The sequence below is a fragment of the Artemia sp. Qi Xiang Cuo genome, chromosome 6, assembly GCF_049724085.1.
Source record: "Artemia sp. Qi Xiang Cuo chromosome 6, ASM4972408v1, whole genome shotgun sequence".
Classification (NCBI taxonomy): Eukaryota; Metazoa; Arthropoda; class Branchiopoda; order Anostraca; family Artemiidae; genus Artemia; species Artemia sp. Qi Xiang Cuo.
Genome location: NC_142799.1, coordinates 13,730,772 through 13,750,317, shown reverse-complemented (window position 1 = coordinate 13,750,317; position 19,546 = coordinate 13,730,772). Strand labels below are relative to the sequence as shown.

The window sequence follows — 19,546 nt, the reverse complement described above, 5'->3', positions numbered from 1 at the left end:
AAAATAAAGTCAAATAATCTTCCAAGCGTAAAATTACCATAAATCACTATCAATAATTAAATGAAACTCAAAACGAACAGAAATTACAATAAATAGCCAAGTCAATGAAAAAGAGAATGTCAATAAAAAATGAACATAAAATAATTTTAAAACTTTTTCCACAAAACAAGTTTTTCAAAGAAAAGTAAAGAGCTCCATTAAGCCAAGAATGAGCAAACATAAAGTCAAATAATGTTCCAAGCGTAAAACTACCATAAATCACTATCAATAATTAAATGAAACTCAAAACGAACAGAAATTACAATAAATAGCCGAGTCAATGAAAAAAGAATGCCAATAAAAATGAACATAAAATAATTTTAAAACTTTTTCCACAAAACAAGTTTTTCAAAGAAAAATAAAGAGATCCATTAAGTCAAGAATGAGCAAAAATAAAGTCAAATAATCTTCCAAGCGTAAAATTACCATAAATCACTATCAATAATTAAATGAAACTCAAAACGAATAGAAATTACAATAAATAGCCAAGTCAATGAAAAAGAGAATGTCAATAAAAAATGAACATAAAATAATTTTAAAACTTTTTCCACAAAACAAGTTTTTCAAAGAAAAATAAAGAGATCCATTAAGTCAAGAATGAGCAAAAATAAAGTCAAATAATCTTCCAAGCGTAAAATTACCATAAATCACTATCAATAATTAAATGAAACTCAAAACGAGCAGAAATTACAATAAATAGCCAAGTCAATGAAAAAGAGAATGTCAATAAAAAATGAACATAAAATAATTTTAAAACTTTTTCCACAAAACAAGTTTTTCAAAGAAAAGTAAAGAGCTCCATTAAGCCAAGAATGAGCAAAAATAAAGTCAAATAGTCTTCCAATTATAAAATTGCCACAAATCAACATCAATACAAAAATGAAACTCAAAACGAACGGAAATTACAATAGATAGACGGATCAAACTCAAAACGAGCAAAATTTAACATGAGTAGGGCTGATAACCCTTGTGGCTTCTCACGACCAGAACACAATTTGCGCTTTACCAAAAAAAAACAACAATAAATAAACAAGTGACCGTGGATTGTGAGTTAAATTGACATATACTGACATTTCTTTGTTAAGGTTTTGATGATTTTTCATTTATGAAAGTAAGAAAGATGAAAATACTTCAAACGTATTTTATTTTCAGTAAAGCGCAAATTGTGTTCTGATCTTGAGAAGGCATGGGGATTATCAGCCATACTCATGTTAATGTTTGCTTTGAGTTTGACTCGGTTAGGTTTTATAAAATCTGTTTCATTTATTTATTTGGGGTAGTTTTAAGCTTGGAAGATTACTTGACATTATTTTTGCTCATTCTTGCCTTACTGGAGTTCTTTACTTTTCTTTGAAAAACTTGTCTTGTGGAAAAGTTTTTTAAATTAATTTCTGTTCGTTTTTCATTGACATAGTCTTTTTCATGAAAAAAAAAAAAAAATATTGTATATCTTTTCAGTTTTCTTCCATAAGAATCTGTGGCATGGGTTGTTCTTTCTATGCTGGAGAAACGTTTTAACAATTTTTATTCCTAACCCACACAGTATTTTTTAATTTAATTTTATAGCTTCTGAAATTGACCTGGAAAGTAAAACTTAATTTCATTCCCAAAAGATTCTCTATGCTCTTTGACAACCTGGATACACCTACACTCTTTTGATTTATTTAAATTGTAAGAACAGAAGTAGTACTAGTAATATCCCCAAAATTTCAACTTAATACCCCCAGTTGTTCCCGATATATTGCTGAGGTGTCTTATTGGCAACCATTTAACATAATACCTTTTGATTGATTTTTAAAGCAACATTTAGTTTTAAATCATAATGGGACAATTACATAATTGTGGGGGGTTGACATACCTAATATCTCCAAAGACATAGTTACTGGACATTTCTGCTATACTGAAAAAAATGGCTATCTTTTTGCCCTCCAATCACTTTTGACTAATAAAAAGGGCACTAACCCTTTCAATTTCCAATTGAATGAGCCTCTTTCTAAGTTTCTACGACAACAAATGACCATCACAAAATTTTTATCAGATGCATTACGGGAAAATACGAGGTTGTGGAGGTGGGGTTTATCCCCCCCTGATCACTCTGAATCTTAAAAAGGGCACTAGAACTTCTGATTACGAATCCAGCAAGCCTCCTCTGAAGTATTTACGACAACTCTTTCTGTATACACCTTGTATGCACCCAGAGCTTAACTTACCTTGCCCTGAGGGCTGTATAGGGGACTGACATCCTCGAAGACATAATTTCCAGTCTTTTCAATTACGTTCAACAAATGGCTATCTGAAAATTTTGATTGGCTGCGTTTGGGGAGATGGTGGGCGAGGGAGGGTGATTAGTTGTCCTCCAATCACTTTCTACTAGTAAAAAGAATACTGGCCCTTTCAATCTCCAATCGAATGAGCTGTTTTCAAAGTATCTTCGACAATAAATGGCCATCTCAAAATTTAAATCAGATGCATTTCGGGAAAAAACGAGGAGCAATCCATTGAGCCCTCTTCGAAGTTTACACGATCACCCTTTCTATATAAACCTAAAATGCACCCAGGGCATAACTTACAACCCTTAATCTAAGGGCTCTGGGTGGGGCGCTTGTCAACCTCAAAGACATAATGTCCGGATCTTTGAACTACGTTGAACAAAATGGCTATCTCGAAATTTTGATTGATGGTGTTTGGGGAAAGGGTGGGCGTAGGAGTGGGGTTAGTTGCCCTCCCATCACTTTCGATTATTACTGACCTCCTATCCCTTTGAATTTACAATCGAATGAGCCCCTTTTGAAGTTTCTACGACAACTTTTTTTGATACGAAGTGCCCTGGTCTAAAAAAAAATTATACATTGTGCCCACATCACTCTTTACTTAGGCAACGCTATTGCGCTGTCTATGATTAAAAAAGAAGAAAAATCACCATCATGTTTTTTAGAAAAAGTTCTTTAGATTGATTTCTGGTTATTTTTTATTGACGTGGTCTTTTTCATAGGTTAAACAAAGAATAGTTTGTATCTTTTCATTTCTTCTCTAAACGTTCTATTGGCTAATGGAAGCTAATATAAAGCCCCCCTTATGTTTTGATCTTGAACATTGACAAGTATTAATCTAGTATCTCCCCTTCTCATTGCCTCAAGTTTCATTTTTTCCTTAGGTATCGCAGATACACCCTTTTGACAACCTTAGATACACATAGTGTATTTTAGTTTTGATCAATTTCTCACTCAACATGCAATGTCAATTTTATAGGCAGCGCGTTAGCGCTGCCTAAGTAAAGAACGATGGGCACAATGTGTTTTATTCTCCATACCCGGGCCCTTCGTATCGAAGGAGTTGTCGTAGAAACTTCGAAAAGGGCTCATTCAATTGGAATGGAGGGCAACTAGCCCCCCCCCCCCACGCCTATCATTCCCCCAAACACATCCAATCCAAATTTTGAGATAGCATTTTGTTCAGCGTAGTTGATTTCCAGATAGGAAATATGTTTTTGAGGAGGACACTCCCCCACAACCCTCAGGGCAAGGGTTTTAAGTTATGCCCTGGGGGCATGTAAGGTTTTTATAGAGGGTGTTATCGTAAAAACTTCAAAGCAGGTTCATTTGATTGGAAACTCAAAGGGCTAGTACCCTTTTTAGTAGTCGAAAGTGATTAGAGGGCAACTAGCCCCCCCCCCCGCCCCTCATTCCCCCAAACACGTCCAATCAAAACTGTGAGATAGCCACTTTGTTCAGCGTAGTTGATTTCCAGATAGAAAATATGTTTTCAAGGAGGACACTCCCCCACAACCGTCAGGGCAAGGGTTTTAAGTTATGCCCTGGGGGCATATAAGGTTTTTATAGAAGGCGGAAACTTCAAAAAATGCTCATTCTATTGGAAATTCAAAGAGCTAATGGCCTTTTTAATAGTCGAAAGTGATTGTAGAGCAACTAGCCCCCCCCCCCCACGCTTATCATTTCCCCAAACACATCCAATCCAAATTTTGAGATAGTCATTCTATTCAGCGTAGTTGATTTCCAAATAGAAAATATCTTTATCGTAGAAACTTCAAAACAGGCTCATTCGATAGGAAATTCAAAGGGCTAGTATCCTTTTTAATAGTCTAAAGTGATTAGAGGGCAACTAGCCCCCCCCCCCCCCCGCCCACGCCCATCATTCCCTTAAACACATCCAATCAAAACTTTGAGATAGCCAATTTGTTCAGAGTAGTTGATTTCCAGATAGAAAATATGTTTTTTGAGTAGGACAATCCCCCACAACCCTCAGGGCAAGAGTTTTAAGTTATGCCCTGAGGGCATATAAGATTTTTATAGAAGGCGGAAACTTCAAAAAATGCTCATTCGATTGGAAATTCAAAGAGCTAGTGGCCTTTTTAATAGTCGAAAGTGATTGGAGAGCAACTAGCCCCCCCCCCCACGCCTATCATTTCCCCAAACACATACAATCAAAATTTTGAGATAGTCATTCTATTCAGCCTAGTTGATTTCCTAATAGAAAATATCTTTTTGAGGAGAACACTCCCCCACAGCCCTTAGGGCAAGGGTTTTAAGTTATTCCCTGGGGGCATATAAGGTTTTTAAAGAAGGCATTGTCGTAGAAACTTCAAAAAAAACTCATTCGATTGGAAATTCTAGGGGCTAGTGCCCTTTCTAATAGTCGAAAGTGATTGGAGGGCAACTAGCCCCCCCCCCCCCACCCCCAAAATTACCCCAAACAAAACCAAAAAAAAATTTGAGATATCCATTTTTTTCAACGTAGTTAATTTCCAGATAGAAAACATATTTTTGAGGAGGACACTCCCCCACAACCCTCAGGGCAAGGGTTATAAGTTATGCCCTTGGGGCATATAAGGTTTTTATTGAAATCTTTGTCGTAGAAACTTGAAAAATGGCTCATTCGATTTGAAATTCAAAGGACAATTACCCTTTTTAATAGTCGAAAGTGATTTGAGAGCAACTAGCCCCCCCCCCCACGCCTATCATTTCCCCAAACACATCCAATCAAAATTTTGAGATAGTCATTCTATTCAGCCTAGTTGATTTCCAAATAGAAAATATATTTTTGAGGAGAACACTCCCCCACAGCCCTCAGGGCAAGGATTTTAAGTTATTCCCTGGGGGCATATAAGGTTTTTAAAGAAGGCTTTGTCGTAGAAACTTAAAAAAAAAACTCATTCGATTGGAAATTCAAAGGGCTAGTGCCCTTTTTAATAGTCAAAAGTGATTGGAAGGCAACTAGCCCCCCCCACCCATCCTTCCCCCCAACACATCCAATAGAAATTTTGAGGTATCCATATTGTTCAGCGTAGTTGGTTTCCAGAAAGAATATTTGTTTTTGAGGAGAACACTCCCCCACAACCCTCAGGGCAAGGAATATAAGTTATACACTCGGGGCATATAAGGTTTTTATTGAAATCTTTGTCGTAGAAACTTTAAAAAGGGCTCATTCGATTTGAAATTCAAAGGGCCATTACCCTTTTTAATAGTCGAAAGTGATTTGAGGGCAACTAACCCCCCTCTCACGCCCACCACTTCCCCAAACACATCCAATCAAAATTTTTAGATAGCCATTGTATTCAACGTAGTTGAAAGTTTTGGAAATTTGGTCTTTCAGGATGACAACCATACAGCCCTCAGGATATGGGTTGTAAGTTATGCCCTGGGGGCATATAAAGTTTTTATTGAAAGCTTTGTCGTAGAAACTTCAAAAGGGCTCATTCAATTGGAAATTGAAAGGGCTTGTATGATGAAAGTGATTGGAATGGGTTGTAAGTTGAAAGTGATCGGATAACGACTAACGCCACTCTCACGCCCACCATTTTTCCAAACACATCGAATTAAAGTTTTGAGATATCCGTTTTGTTCAACGTAGTTTAAAGTCCTGGAAAGTTGGTCTTTTAGGATGATAACACCCTCAGAGCCCTCAGTGCAGGGTTGTAAGTTATGCCCTGGGGCATATAAAGTTTTTATTGACAGTGCTGTCATAGAAACTTCAAAAGAGCTCATTCAATTGAAAATCCAAGGGGTTAGTGCCTTTTTTAATAGTTGAAAGTGATTGGATAGTGACTAACGCCCCTCTCAAAACACATCCAATCAAAATTTTGAGATATCCATTTTGTTCAACGTAGTAGAACGTTCTGGAAATTAGGTCTTTTAGGATGATAACCCCTTCAGAGCTCTCAGTGCAAGGGTTGTAAGTTATGTCCTGGGGGCATATAAGGTTTATATACAAAGTTGTTGCATAAATATTAGGCAGCGCGAGCCTAAGTAAAGAACGAGGACACTCGAGAACGAGACAAGAAACGGGGACTAAGTGAAGAGGAGGACACTCCCCTACAGTCCTCAGTGCAAGGGTTTTAAGTTATGCCTTGGGGTTATATAAGAACGATGTTGGCACAATGTTTTATTTATTAATTTTTTCCTTTAGAGCAGGGCACTTCGTATCGAAGAAGTTGTCGTAGAAACTTCGTAAAGCGCTCATTCAATTGTAAATTGGGGTGGATTGTGCCTTTTTCAATAGTCGACAGTGATTTGAAGTTGACTAACACCCATTCCACGCCCACCATTTCCCGAAACACATCCAATCAAAATTTCGAGATAGCCATTTTGTTCAGTGTAGTTGATTTCCAGATAGAAATTATGTTTTTAAGGACAGTCTCCCATAGGGCAAGGGTTGGAAGTTATGCCCTGGGGGCATATAAGGTTTTTTAAAGAAGGTGTTGTCGTATAAACTTTAAACAGGCTCATTCGATTGGAAATTCAAAGGGCTAGTGCCCTTTTAAATAGTCGAAAATGATTAGAGGGCACCTAACCCGCCTTTCACGCCCACCTTTTCCCCAAACACATCTAATCAAAACTTTTAGATAGCCGTTTTATTCAACGTAGTTTTAAGTTCTGAAAATTAGGTCTTTGAGGATGACAACCCTCCCCCCACAGCCCTCAGGGCAAGGGTTGTAAATTATGCCCAGGGGGACATATAAGGTTTTAATATAACGCGTTGTCGTAGAAACTTCAAAGAGGGTTCATTCGATTGTAAATTGAAATGGCTAGTGCCATTTTTAATAGTCGAAAGTGATTGGAAAGCAACTAACACCTCTTTCACGCCCACTATTTCCCCAAACACATCCAATAAAGATTTTGAGATAGCCATTTTGTTTCACGCATGTCAAAGTTCAGGAAACTATACCTTTAAGCAGGACACTCCCCCCCCACAGTCTTCAGGGCAAGGGTTATAAGTTATGCCCTGGGGTTATATAAGGTTTATATTGAAAGCTTTGTCTTAGAAACTTGAAAAAGGGCTCATTCGATTGGAAATTCAAAGGGCTAGTGCCTTTTTTAATAGTCGAAAGTGATTGGAAGGCGACTAACCCCCCTCTCATTCCTATTTTTTCCCGAAACACATCCAATCAATATTTTAGATGGCCATGTTATTCAACGTAGTTGAAAGTTTTGGAAATTAGATCTTTAAGGATGAAAACCTCTCCCCCCCCACTCAGCCGTCAGGGCAAGGGTTGTAAGTTATGCACAGGGGGCGTATAAGGTTTTTATTGAAAGCGAAGAAACTTCAAAAAGGCTCATTCAATTGGAAATTGAAAGAGTTAGTGTCTTTTTTATTAATAGTTGAAAGTGATTGGAGAGCGACTAACGCCCCTCTCACGCCCTCTATTTTCCCAAACACATCCAATCAAAATTCGGAGATATCCATTTTGTTCAACGTAGTTGAAAGTTCTTGAAACTAGGCTATTTTAGGATGATAACCCCCTCAGAGCCCTCAGTGCAAGGGTTTTAAGTTATGCCCTGGGGGCATATAAAGTTTATATAGAAAGTTGTTATAGAAACTTCAAAAAGGGCTCATTTGATTGGAAATTGAAATTGCCCTTTTTAATAGTCGAAAGTGAGTGGAGAGTAATTAACCCCTCTCTTGCGCGCACCATTCCTCCAAACACATCCAAGTAAAATTTTCAGATAGTCATTTTGTTCACCGTAGTTGAAAGTTCTATAAATTATGTATATAAGGATGACAAATTCCCCAGAGCCCCAAGGGCAAAGGTTGTAGGTTCTGCCCTGGGGGCATATAAGACTTTTATTGAAAGTTTTGTCGTATAAACTTAAAAAGGGCTCATTAGATTCGCAATTGAAAGGGCTAGGGCCATTTTTAATAGTTAAAAGTGATTGGAGAGCGACTACTGCCCCTCGGACGCCCACCATTTCCCCAAACACATCCAATCAAAATTTTGAGATAGCCATGTTGTTTAACGTAGTTGGTAGTTCTGGAAATTTGGTTTTAGAGGATGACAACCACCCTGACAGACCTTAGGGTAAGGGTTGTAATTTATGCCCTGGGGGTATATAAGGTGTTTATAGAAAGCGTTGTCGTTTCAAAAAGGGCTCATTCAATTGGAAATGGAAAGGCCTTGTGTCCTTTTTAATAGTCGAAAGTGATTGGAAGGCTTGACATTTTTTCAGAGGCAACGCTGTAGCGCTGCCTATAGTGAAGGCCATACGGCTTCAATGTTTTATTATTATTATTATTATTTTTTCCCCGAGGCACTTCATATGGAAGGGGTCGTCTTAGAAACTCCAAAGGGGGCTCATTCAATTGGAAATCGAGAGTTCTAGTGCCCTTTTTAATAGTCGAAAATGATTGGAGGGCAACTAACCCCCAATCAAAATTTTGAGATAGCCATTTTGTTCAGCGTAGTTGATTTCCAGATAGAAAATATATTTTTGAGAGGGACACTCCCCCACAACCGTCAGGGCAAGAGTTTTAAGTTATGCCCTGGGGGTAAATAAGGTTTTTATAGAAGGCGTTGTCGTAGAAACTTCAAAAAAGTCTCATTCGATTGGAAATTCAAATGGCTACTGCCCTTTTTAATAGTCGAATGTGATTGAAGGGCAACTACCCCCCCCCTCGCCCATCATTTCCCCAAACACATCCAATAAAAATTTTGAGATAGCCATATTGTTCAGCGTATATGATTTCAAAATAGAAGATATGTTTTTGAGGAGAATACTCCCCCCCCAACCCTCAGGGAAAGGGTTTTAATTTCTACTCTCAGGGCATATAAAGTTTTTATAGAAGGTGTTGTCGTAGAAACTTCAAAACAGGCTCATTCGATTGGAAATTAAACGGGCTAGAGCCCTTTTTAATAGTCAAAGATGATTGGAGGGCCACTAGCCCCACCCCCCACTCCCATCATTCCCCCAAACACATCCAATAAATATTTTGAGATAGCCATTTTGTTCAGCGTAGTTAATTTCCAAGTAGAAAATATTTTTTTGAGGAGGACACTCCCCCACAACCCTCAGGGTAAGGGTTTTAAGTTATGCCCTGGGGGCATATAAGGTTTTTATAGAAGGCGTTGTCGTAGAAACTTCAAAAAAGTCTCATTCGATTGGAAATTCAAAGGGCTAGTGTCCTTTTTAATAGTCGAAAGAGATTGGAGGGCAAATAGCCCCCCCACGCCCATCATTCCCCCAAACACATCCAATCAAAATTTTGAGATAGCCATTTTGTTCCACGTAGTTGCTTTTAGATAGAAAATATGTTTTTGAGGAGGACACTCCCCCACAACCCTCAACGCAAGGGTTTTAAGTTATACCCTGGGGGCATATAAGGTTTTTATAGAAGGTGGTGTTGTAGAAACGTCAAAAAAGGCTCATTCGATTGGAAATTCAAAGGGCTAGTGCCCTTTTAACAGTCCAAAGTGATTTGAGGGCAACTAACCCCCCTCTCACGTCCACCTTTTCCCCAAGCACATCCAATAAAACTTTTGAGACAGCCATTTTATTAAACGTAGTTTGAATCGAATAAAATAACTACAAACAAGAGTTTGGGTATCGCCTCACTTAAGAAGCCTAAAACCCCGATCGAACAGAAATTAAAATTAACTATCTTACAACCATAAAGATAACCGGTGCAAACATAAATAAATGTATAAATCTTATATAGCTTCAATATTTTTTATTATTTCCCCCCCGGAGCTGCTTTATATGCAAGGGTTAAAAATACCATTTTGTTAAAAATAGTTGAAAGGTTAAGTAACAAAACTCTGGCGTCGACAAAACCCCCCAGGGTCCGGGGCAAGAAGGGATTCTCGTATAAAGTTCAGAGAGGGCTTATTTGATTGGAAATTGGAAGTTTTAGTCCAGCTCTTAAGAGTCAAAATTGATCGAAGGGCAAATAACCCCCCCCCCCCCCACGCCCTTTTTCCCTACCCCTTCCGTTGAACTAATTCTGTTTATACCTGAAGGCCCAATGAGAGTTAGAATGTTTTGGTATTAACACACACCTATTAGGCATCTGCTCTCCTCCCTAACAAGGAAAGAAACAGAGAGTGCAAGGCAGTGGCGGATCCATATTCAATCTAAGCATTACTCGCTTTTAGATCCGATTATTCATAGTGATTATTACTTATTGTACGTTTTTTGCTTGTATTGTTTATATGATTTTTATTTGTTATTAACTTTAGGCGTTAGTTGATAGAATTTTCTTGTTATGTTAAGTTTGAATTTTAAAATGTATTTGTATCCCCTGAGCTTAATTTTGAAATGGTATTAGATTTTCACTTAAAAAAATATTTTTCGGATAGTTTTTTTGATTAATTATAGTAAAGATCGAAGTGGGTATAATGTATTATTTTTTGTTGTTTTGACCAGGGCACTTCGTATCGAAGGAGTTGCCGTGGGAACTTCAAAAAGGGCTCATTCGATTGAAAATAGAAAGGGCTGATGCACATTTTAATAGTCGAAAGTGATTTGAGGGCAACTAATCCCCCTTCCACTACCACCCTCCCACGCCAATCCTCCCAATTCTGCACATAAAAATTAACCAAATAAAAATAGCGTAAGTGTATCCCAGCTATCAAAGAAAGTAGACAGATTTTTTTGCGAATGGTATCAAGTTTTCCATTTCAGGTCAACTAGAAGAGGTATGAAACTAAATTAAACAATACTATTTGTGTCCAGATTTTTAATAGGGTGTACGTTGTTAAAAACGGCTGAAAATTTTTCTCCAGCATACAAATAGCAGGCCAAACTATGAAGTCTTAAAAAACGAAAAGATTTAAAGTATTATTTTCTTTTTCTCTGATAAGATTATGTCAATATAAAACAAACAGAAATTAATTAGAAAAACTTTTTTCTCAAAATAAGTTTTTCAAATAAAAGTATAGAACTCCATTAAACAAAAAATGATCAAAAATAAAATCAGTTAATCTACCAAGCGTGAAACAAATAGCGCCACAAATAAGCATCGATAAATAAATGAAACCCAAAACGAACAGAAATTACAATAAGTTGGGCGCAAAACCCCTATGCCTTCCCAAGGCCAGAACAAAATTTGCACTTTACTGAAAAAATACAAATGAATGTGCATTGTCAGTTTAATATACATATACTGATATTTAGTAATCAAAATGTTAAAATTATTTGATTAATAAAAGTTATAAAAGTAAAAACATTTATATATTTTTTCAGTAAAGTGCTAACTTTGTTCTGACCTTGGGAAGGCATAGGGGTTTTGCGCAAATCCTATGTTAATTTCGGCTCGTTTCGAAGTCGGCTAAGGTATTTTTCGTAATTTTTTTCCGTTTTAGGTTCCATTTATTTATCGATGCTGATTTTTGGTAGTTTCAAGCTTGGCAGATTATTCGATTTTATTTTTGCTAATTCTTGGTTTAATGAAGTTCTTTATTTTTCTTTGAAAAGCTTAATTTTTGGAAAAAGTTTTTTTTTAATTAATTAACAAAAACACTCATAGCTATTCCATTCATTGGAAAGTCTAATGTTTACCTCCCAATCCATTTTGACTCGTAAATAGAGCACTTTAACTTTTAATTTTCAATCGAGTGAACCCCTTCTGAAGTTTTTACGCCAACTTCTTATATACGATGAACCAGAGACAACACTTTAGCGCTGTCTGTAGGAAACAGTGGCACCGTATTAATTTAGTCTATTCTTCTTGCTATGTATTTTTTCCAGAGCGCCTTCATATGGAAAGGCTAGTCATATAAATTTCGGATTGGGTTCGTTTGATTGGATATTATAAATTATAGTTCCCTTTGTTTAGCAACCGCAGAGCAACCAGTCTCCTTCCAATGCCATTCCCCCCCCCCAGTGTCATCCGATCAAACTTTTGAGATAGGGGTCTTGTTCAAAGCAGTCAAAACGTCAAATAAATACTGCCTCCAGGGTTGTTACCACTCCCACTCCCTTTATAGCAGATGTGATAAGATTGGTAGATTTTGCAAGTTGCTCGTTGTTGATTATAATAAAAAACTATTAAGAAATTCTACATATTGTGTTTTGGTAATTACAAAAGGCACTGTGTATATAGTAGCACATCTATGATGTTCAAGTGCCCCGCCAGCAGCGTGGAAAAAGAGAAAAAAGAGGACACAACATTGTTGCCAAGGCATAAAAACATTATTTTGCTTGTAGTTTAACCCAGGAATCTGTAAGTTTCTTTACAGGGTTTTTCGGCTATGGTGATGAAGTATTTCTTATTTCGATCCGATTTGTTTTCAAAATAATTAAATTTGGGTATTGTGAGCTAAGTTTCATCCTTCACTATTTTGCAGCAACCGCTGGAAACCACGAAATGGGTATTTTTGACATACCCCTTTTTTTGGGATATGGGGTCTGTTGTGTCTCCAAAAAAGGTTATCACTTTGAGTAGATGTTGCGAAGGAAGGCGAACCCAAACAAAACAAACTATGTGCGTGCTTGTTGTGAAAGTGGTGTTCCAGTTAAGCCTTCGAACTGTTTCTGTTTTTATCTAACCTGTTTCTGTTTTCAAAAAAAAAAAAAAAACACAACAGAACAGAAACAGACTAGCTTTTTTGCCGGACCTGTTTCTGCTATGTTTTTTTCTTAACCTTTATTTTCCGTTTTTTTTTTGTTTTTTTGTGTGTTTTGTTGTTGTTTTTTTTTTAATATTACCGAGCGCTTGTGTTTTTACTCTTGTTGTAGCACAGTGGATTAATGCTCTGCTTGGCAATAGGAGACCCGAGATTTGACCCCGCGGCAGCAAGGTTGGGTGACAAGCTTGCGACTTGTCCCTGTAAAAAAGACCCAGGTGCTGAAACGTCGATTCGACGCCCTATTAGCTAGTAATGGCTCAGGAGGATTTTTATCCTTTTTTTTTGTGTTTTCTTAATTGTCTAGCGGATTAAGGTCAGCAAACCTGCTCTGCTGTCTGGCGGTGAAAGATCGTAGCGTCTGTATAACAGAAAAAGAAAATGAAATAGAAGAAACAAAGTCAAGGGTAGTCTTGAATAACAAAAAATAAATGGTCCAGAGAGGCAAATGATTGAGTATGACCTTGAATTTGCATTAGTGTGAATAAATTCAGGTAATCAGAAAAGGTTAGCCACCCCATGTCTGAATTGAGCTGAACCTAAAACCTCAGAACTGCCTTAAATAGTTATTTCTACATTCATAAAGCAAAAATTCATGGTAAAGCTGCCAGGCCACTCCCCTCCAAAAATATAGTGTTCTTCAGAGTGATTGATGCATGAGGAGGTATCTATAAGAAGACTAAAGATTTATTTATTTATGTGATTTTTTTTTTTCTTTTGCAATTTTAACGCTCTTTTTTTTAATACTTCTTCAAAAAAAGCCTTGAAAATACAAAAGCCATTCCAAAAATCGATCTTCAATCTTCCATTTGTAACTGCCCATGCATCAATCACTTGGAAAAACAACATCGTTCATAAATCATCTTGAGAATATTGACAAAATAAAGATTAAAGTATCTGTTTCTCTGTTGCCAACACTCCAACAGAAACAAATAATTTAGTTAGGAATCGTGAAGTTACTGTTTCCCATACAGAAAAGGATTCGCTTTCTGAAAATGAGAAGTTGGAAGAACAGCCCAAGATACAAAGAAGTTCTGGCGGCATATGAATTTCATATTTTAAAGAAAGCTTAAGTCATGCCTTAAGCATTGCGATATTTAGCTTGTTTGCCTTGTCTTGTCTGAAAGTATCTCCTAATATGTAGGATAGAAAGATATTTTGAGAGAAGGGGATGGAATTTTTAGTAAAAAAAAATAGGTAAAGAGTTGAACATCTTTGAGATTATGATGCCTCGCCACGCCTCTGTTCATGAGAGTTTGATTTAGAAAGTTTTCCGAAATACATATTTGGACGATGTACAAAAACATTTCTTTCTAGGTTTTCGAAGAGAAGGCATCTACTTGGGAAGCCAAACTTGACAGTGCCAATCCTTTGTTTGATGTTTGGAATGATGTACACAGACGTTGGGTCTATCTTGAAGGAATGTTTACTAGTAATGTCGACATAAAAACTTTGCTTCCAGTTGAAACATCGTGTTTCCACCGTATCAGGTTAACTGCTTACATAGTTTAATATATTTACCCACATTCATGAAGAGGTTTAAGGGAGGGGATAGGATTATGTCACATGCTATCTCTGCTAAGAAAGATATCAAGCCTATTGGTGAGACTAGATATGACGGCGTGCCTCTCCCAGCTGAGTTACTATTTCTGTTGTTTTCTTGTATTTTTCAGGTGCTACTGAGGATTTTATCAGAAGGCATGGCAAGTGTTTTGTTGGCCCATTAAATGTAAATATCCAGATATTCCAATTGCTGAAAATCATACATGGGGGGGGGGGATTCATCGTTTTGTTTAAATTTCATCCTTTTTTTAATTGCTTCTATTCTCACATCATTTTTATTGAACATAATTGAACAAAATTATATTTAAATTTCATTCAAGTATTGCAGTTTATTTGAAATTAATTCTAATTATATGTCTTCAGTAGAAGCCGTATCAGCTTATTCAGTGACAAGGATTTATATAGCAGTTTTATATCTTGCCTTAAAATTTCTTTGTTTCTCCACTAGTAATTTAAATACTAAACTAACATGACTTGGAAAAAGTCACACCCCCTTTTTAAGGATTTGCAAGCCCTCCAAAATCAAGACCCTTTTTAGACTTTTGGAAAGGACACGTCAGATTATTATTAGATAAGAAGCATTAAATTGATAACTTCTTATTCATTTTTTTCTGTGATTCATTACTTCACTTTTGTCCTGCTGTTTATAACAGGTTAAAAATATACTGTTATTATTATTATAAGTAAGCACAAGTATCTATGAAGTATGTCGTAGATAATTTCACCCAATGTAGTTGACCTCTTTCCAAATTTTATATCATTAAACGCTAATGAACCGAATCCAAGAAGGTCAAAGAGGCTAGCTTCCGCCTTTGCTTTGAAAAAAATCAGAGAATTAAACAATATGTAGTTTTATTTGATTTCGTATATATACTTTTGTTTTAAATTGTTTTTGTTTAGTTTTACTACTGATGACGATCACTGTATATGTGACCGAAATATCTGGTATTTTCGTGAATTTCTATATACTGTCTATTAAAAAGGATTTTATCCCTATTTTGAACTTTTATTTTATCGCTATGAAGTATGTAGCTGTGTTCTAAAACCGAAATGATAGTAACCAAACTCACTTTCTACAACCACCGTAGATTGGCTTGGCAGATTTTGGCAAAGCCTTCAAATTGGTTTCGTAGCTTTCTGTTGCGAGCAGGAATCCGTGTTTAAAATAGCTTCATTCCCAACCCCAGTTAAAAAAAAATTAGACCATTATATGCCACTGCCTGTCGCTTTTTGGTACCAACCTGATGTATGAATTTGACATTTCAAAATGCTTCATTAATGAATATTGTACAACAAAGAAACCTTGTAGAAGGTTATATGGCTCTGACATTTTATTTTTGGCTTCCCCCTCTGCGTAAGAAATATCCGAATTAAGTTTGTCTTGAAACTACAGCTTTTAAGTAATTCACTATGATGTAGGAGAGATGAAACTCACAAGAATGTTATTGAGAAAAATATTTTTCCAACGGGTAAAGATCTAAGAAGTCTGAGGTAGAATTCAAGCAGCGCGTCAAAATAATCAAATATTCACACCATAGTCATACTAAATTTGTACGAATAAAACTACTAAGGCGTCAACTATTTGCTGCTGGGTAACAAAACAAGAATTTCTGAACAGTTATGGCTGTGGCCAGACGCTATAGGCGATGCGCTTAAACTTGGAGAAAATTTTTTGAGAAAGTTGGTCTCCCTTTGTTATCAGCAAAAGTTCATGGGCGTTGGGAAATAATCTAATCAGTATCACGAACTGGTTTGGCTCAAACACGAACACATAACATACAGTTAAAGACATGGCAAGAAATAAGGGAGAAAGTTGAAGCTATTGTCAGCGACAGAGACACTGAAGGGAAGAAACGAACAGCTGAGAAGTTACAAAAAGTACCTACGGAAAAGAAAGTTGCTTTTTCTGCAAAATAGGTTTTCGAAGACTAGTTATTTGAAATTGTATTTGGGTTTTTGAAGGAATTTTTTGATGGTTGGGACTCCATAGACTTGAGATTGACTAAAACGATATTGGAATTATGTATAACAATGAAAGGAGAAGAAACAAGTGTGTTAGTATTCTGGGTGAGAAATGAAAGCACGCTTTGTTCGTTTTTTTTCGAGAAGCCAAAAATAGGGTGTTGAGCCACTACATATCCTTTTTATACTCCTTTAGATGCCTGATAAGGTGGTATAATGTGTGATGCGTTTGATTCAGTACAAGGTATAGATGCCTTTTTTTTCTTTTTTTTTTACCGGTTCTAAATATTTCTTAAACAGTGGCTTAATTTTCTAAATATGTTTTAGCTCTGATTTTTCGACGCTTATGAAGAAGGTTTCAGAAACGTCAATGTCATCGCATGTTCATATTATTCAAGATTTTCGAAGATCTATACAGCGTTTGAATGATGTCCTTGGGAAAATACAAAAAAACCTCTGGGAGTACTTGCAAAGGGAAAAATCTTTCTTCCCCAGGTAGTTTTTCTTTTCAATTACACTTTTATGCTAATTCCTCTTATTACCACTCGCTAAATTGTTATATTTTATTGAACGACATGACAGTAAAAAGAATGAAAAGTTGAGTCATTTTATTGTTATATATAACGACTTATGTCGTTTGAAATTTATACTGTGAAAAAATAAATAGATTTGCTACCACTCAGTTGGACTGTCCGAAAAAGAAGAAGAAAAGAAAGATGTCTTAGTAATTATATTGATATATATGTACACACACACACACACACACACATATATATATATATATATATATATATATATATATATATATATATATATATATATATATATATATATATATATATATATATATATATATATATATATATATATATATATATATATATATATATTGATATTTATTGATATATTTAATTAACTTTATCAAAAAATGTACATACAAAAGTCATTATGATTTACCCAAAACCAAACGGTTGACGTGGGGTGAATCAGGTAAAAAAAAAGACGTACATATAACGTCTTTTAAATTCAGTATAATAAGAAAGAAAGAAAGAAAAAGAGAGAAAACAAAAGAAATAATAAAAAAAATAACAATAATACTACAGGGACAGCAAATACATACCATATTCATGTCATGCTGTGGGGTCACAGACACAAACCAACAAACAATTACAACTTAACTTAAATTGAATCAAATCTCCTCCAAAACAAACAAAACTAGAATTCATACTTACTTAATAACTTTTCTTTCAATTTTCCTTTAAAATCACTAAAATTTTCTATCTTCTTCATATCATTATCAAAATTATTCCATAAATTTATACCCTCTATAGTAAAAGAAAACCTTGACCTGGGAGACATTAGAGGTGGTGTGTAATAACCATTTTTACCCCTAGTATTTTGGTTATGTAGATTCCATCGGCTGTAAAACCAACCGTTAAAACACTCCAGCAGCTGGTTCACATTGTACCTATACATAAATACTAAAATATAAAAATGATGAAGACCCGCCACTGGCAATAACCTAAGATCCCTAAACTTCTCGAACTGATTCTCTTTCTGATTTTCCTGATAATACTCTAATAGACTTGTTTTGGATAATTCGCACAGGATAAACAATTTAAAATATAGGGATGGATTAACGAAAAATAGAGAAGCCTGAGTATACTAGTTGGAAACATATAATTAAGTTTACGAATCATCCCCAAATTGCGCGATAAAATCCGGGATAAAGTTTCAAAATGGGATCGGAAACTGAGAGTTTCCAAGTTTCCATCTTTCCAAGTTTCCAAGTTTCCATCGGAAACTGAGAGTTTCCATCTATAATAATTCCAAGATACTTTACTGCCTTTTGACGAACAATCATACCGTCTTCATATGCTATATGCTGTATCCATGGATAACAATTTTATGTCCTCGAAAATATGAGAAAATTAATTTTAGTGAGGTTCACCTTTAGCTGATTCACTCTCAGCCATCTTAAAACTTCATTTAGCGATTCTCTTACACTCTCTAGGAGCAACCTCTCTGACTTTGCGATCACCACTAAAGAAGTGTCATCAGCAAACATAGGCATTGTAACCGCGCTATCCTTTTTGACGATCTCACTCATTTTTGTTTCCAGTTTACTTACAGACTGTGGAAGATCATTCGCAAAAATCAAAAATAATAAGAGTCCAAGTTCCGAACCCTGTGGAACTCCACACTCAATATAATTTTCATCAGAACCCATATTAGCAATTTGAACATATTGTTTTCTACAAGACAAAAAAGAACGTAAAAACGAAAGAGCTGGACCCCTAATCCCATAAGTTTCACACTTCATTAAAAGAATATTATAACTGACCGTATAAAAAGCCTTTACAATATCTAAAAATACAGTTGCCACTTTGTATTCATTATCTAACGCCATATTAATAATGCTAGTCAAACATATGTTTGCTTGCTCAGTAGCGCCATCTTGACGGAATCCAAATTGTGTAGGAGTAAATATTCTCTGGTTTTCCAGGTACTGATAGATTCTGACCGAAAAGCATTTTTCAAGCATTCTAGACATAATGGGTAAAATTGATATGGGTCTATAATTTTCAACATCACCAGCATTCCCTTATTAATGTATTGGTGTAATTTTCGCTGATTTAAAACAGCTCGGAAACACTCCGTCTTTTAGACACTGATTAATTAATGAAACAAAAGTTTGAGTAATCACTTCCCAAATTGTTTTTATTACTCTAATTGAAACAATATCAGAGCCAGAAGCCGTACCTGCCGTACCGTACCCGTACCTTTCATACCATTAACAATTTTTCGAACCTCAGATTCCTGAACTGGGAGTAGATTTGAAGAGATTTTCATCTCCTTAGTAAGGTAATTTTGAAAAGCCTGGTCGCCTGGTTTGCTTATAATTGACTCTTTCACTCTCTATCCAACTGTCGAAAAATTGTTAGCAAATTCTTCACAAATTTCCTCTGGATTTTTAAGACTGCTTCTATCTTTACGGAATATTTCCTGAGGGATCCCTCCAGATGATTGTCCTAAAGTGCTTCTTATCACATTCCATGTTTTCGATGGACTTCCAGATGCTTTTTTAAATTCTATTTTATAGTCATCTTGTCTAGCCCTTCGCAG

The 19,546-nt window shown here is 35.9% G+C and overlaps 1 protein-coding gene across 1 annotated transcript in view; it reads left to right on the top strand.

Moving 5' to 3' along the window:
- LOC148950890 (uncharacterized) overlaps nucleotides 1-16,919 on the top strand; it is a 122,065-nt gene extending 105,146 nt beyond the window's left edge. Inside the window, exons 6-7 of the mRNA XM_089090941.1 lie at nucleotides 14,213-14,385; nucleotides 16,748-16,919. Coding sequence (XP_088947067.1) covers nucleotides 14,213-14,385; nucleotides 16,748-16,919 — 345 coding nt within the window. The remainder of the gene's footprint in view (nucleotides 1-14,212; nucleotides 14,386-16,747) is intronic.
- Nucleotides 16,920-19,546: the final 2,627 nt, after the last annotated feature.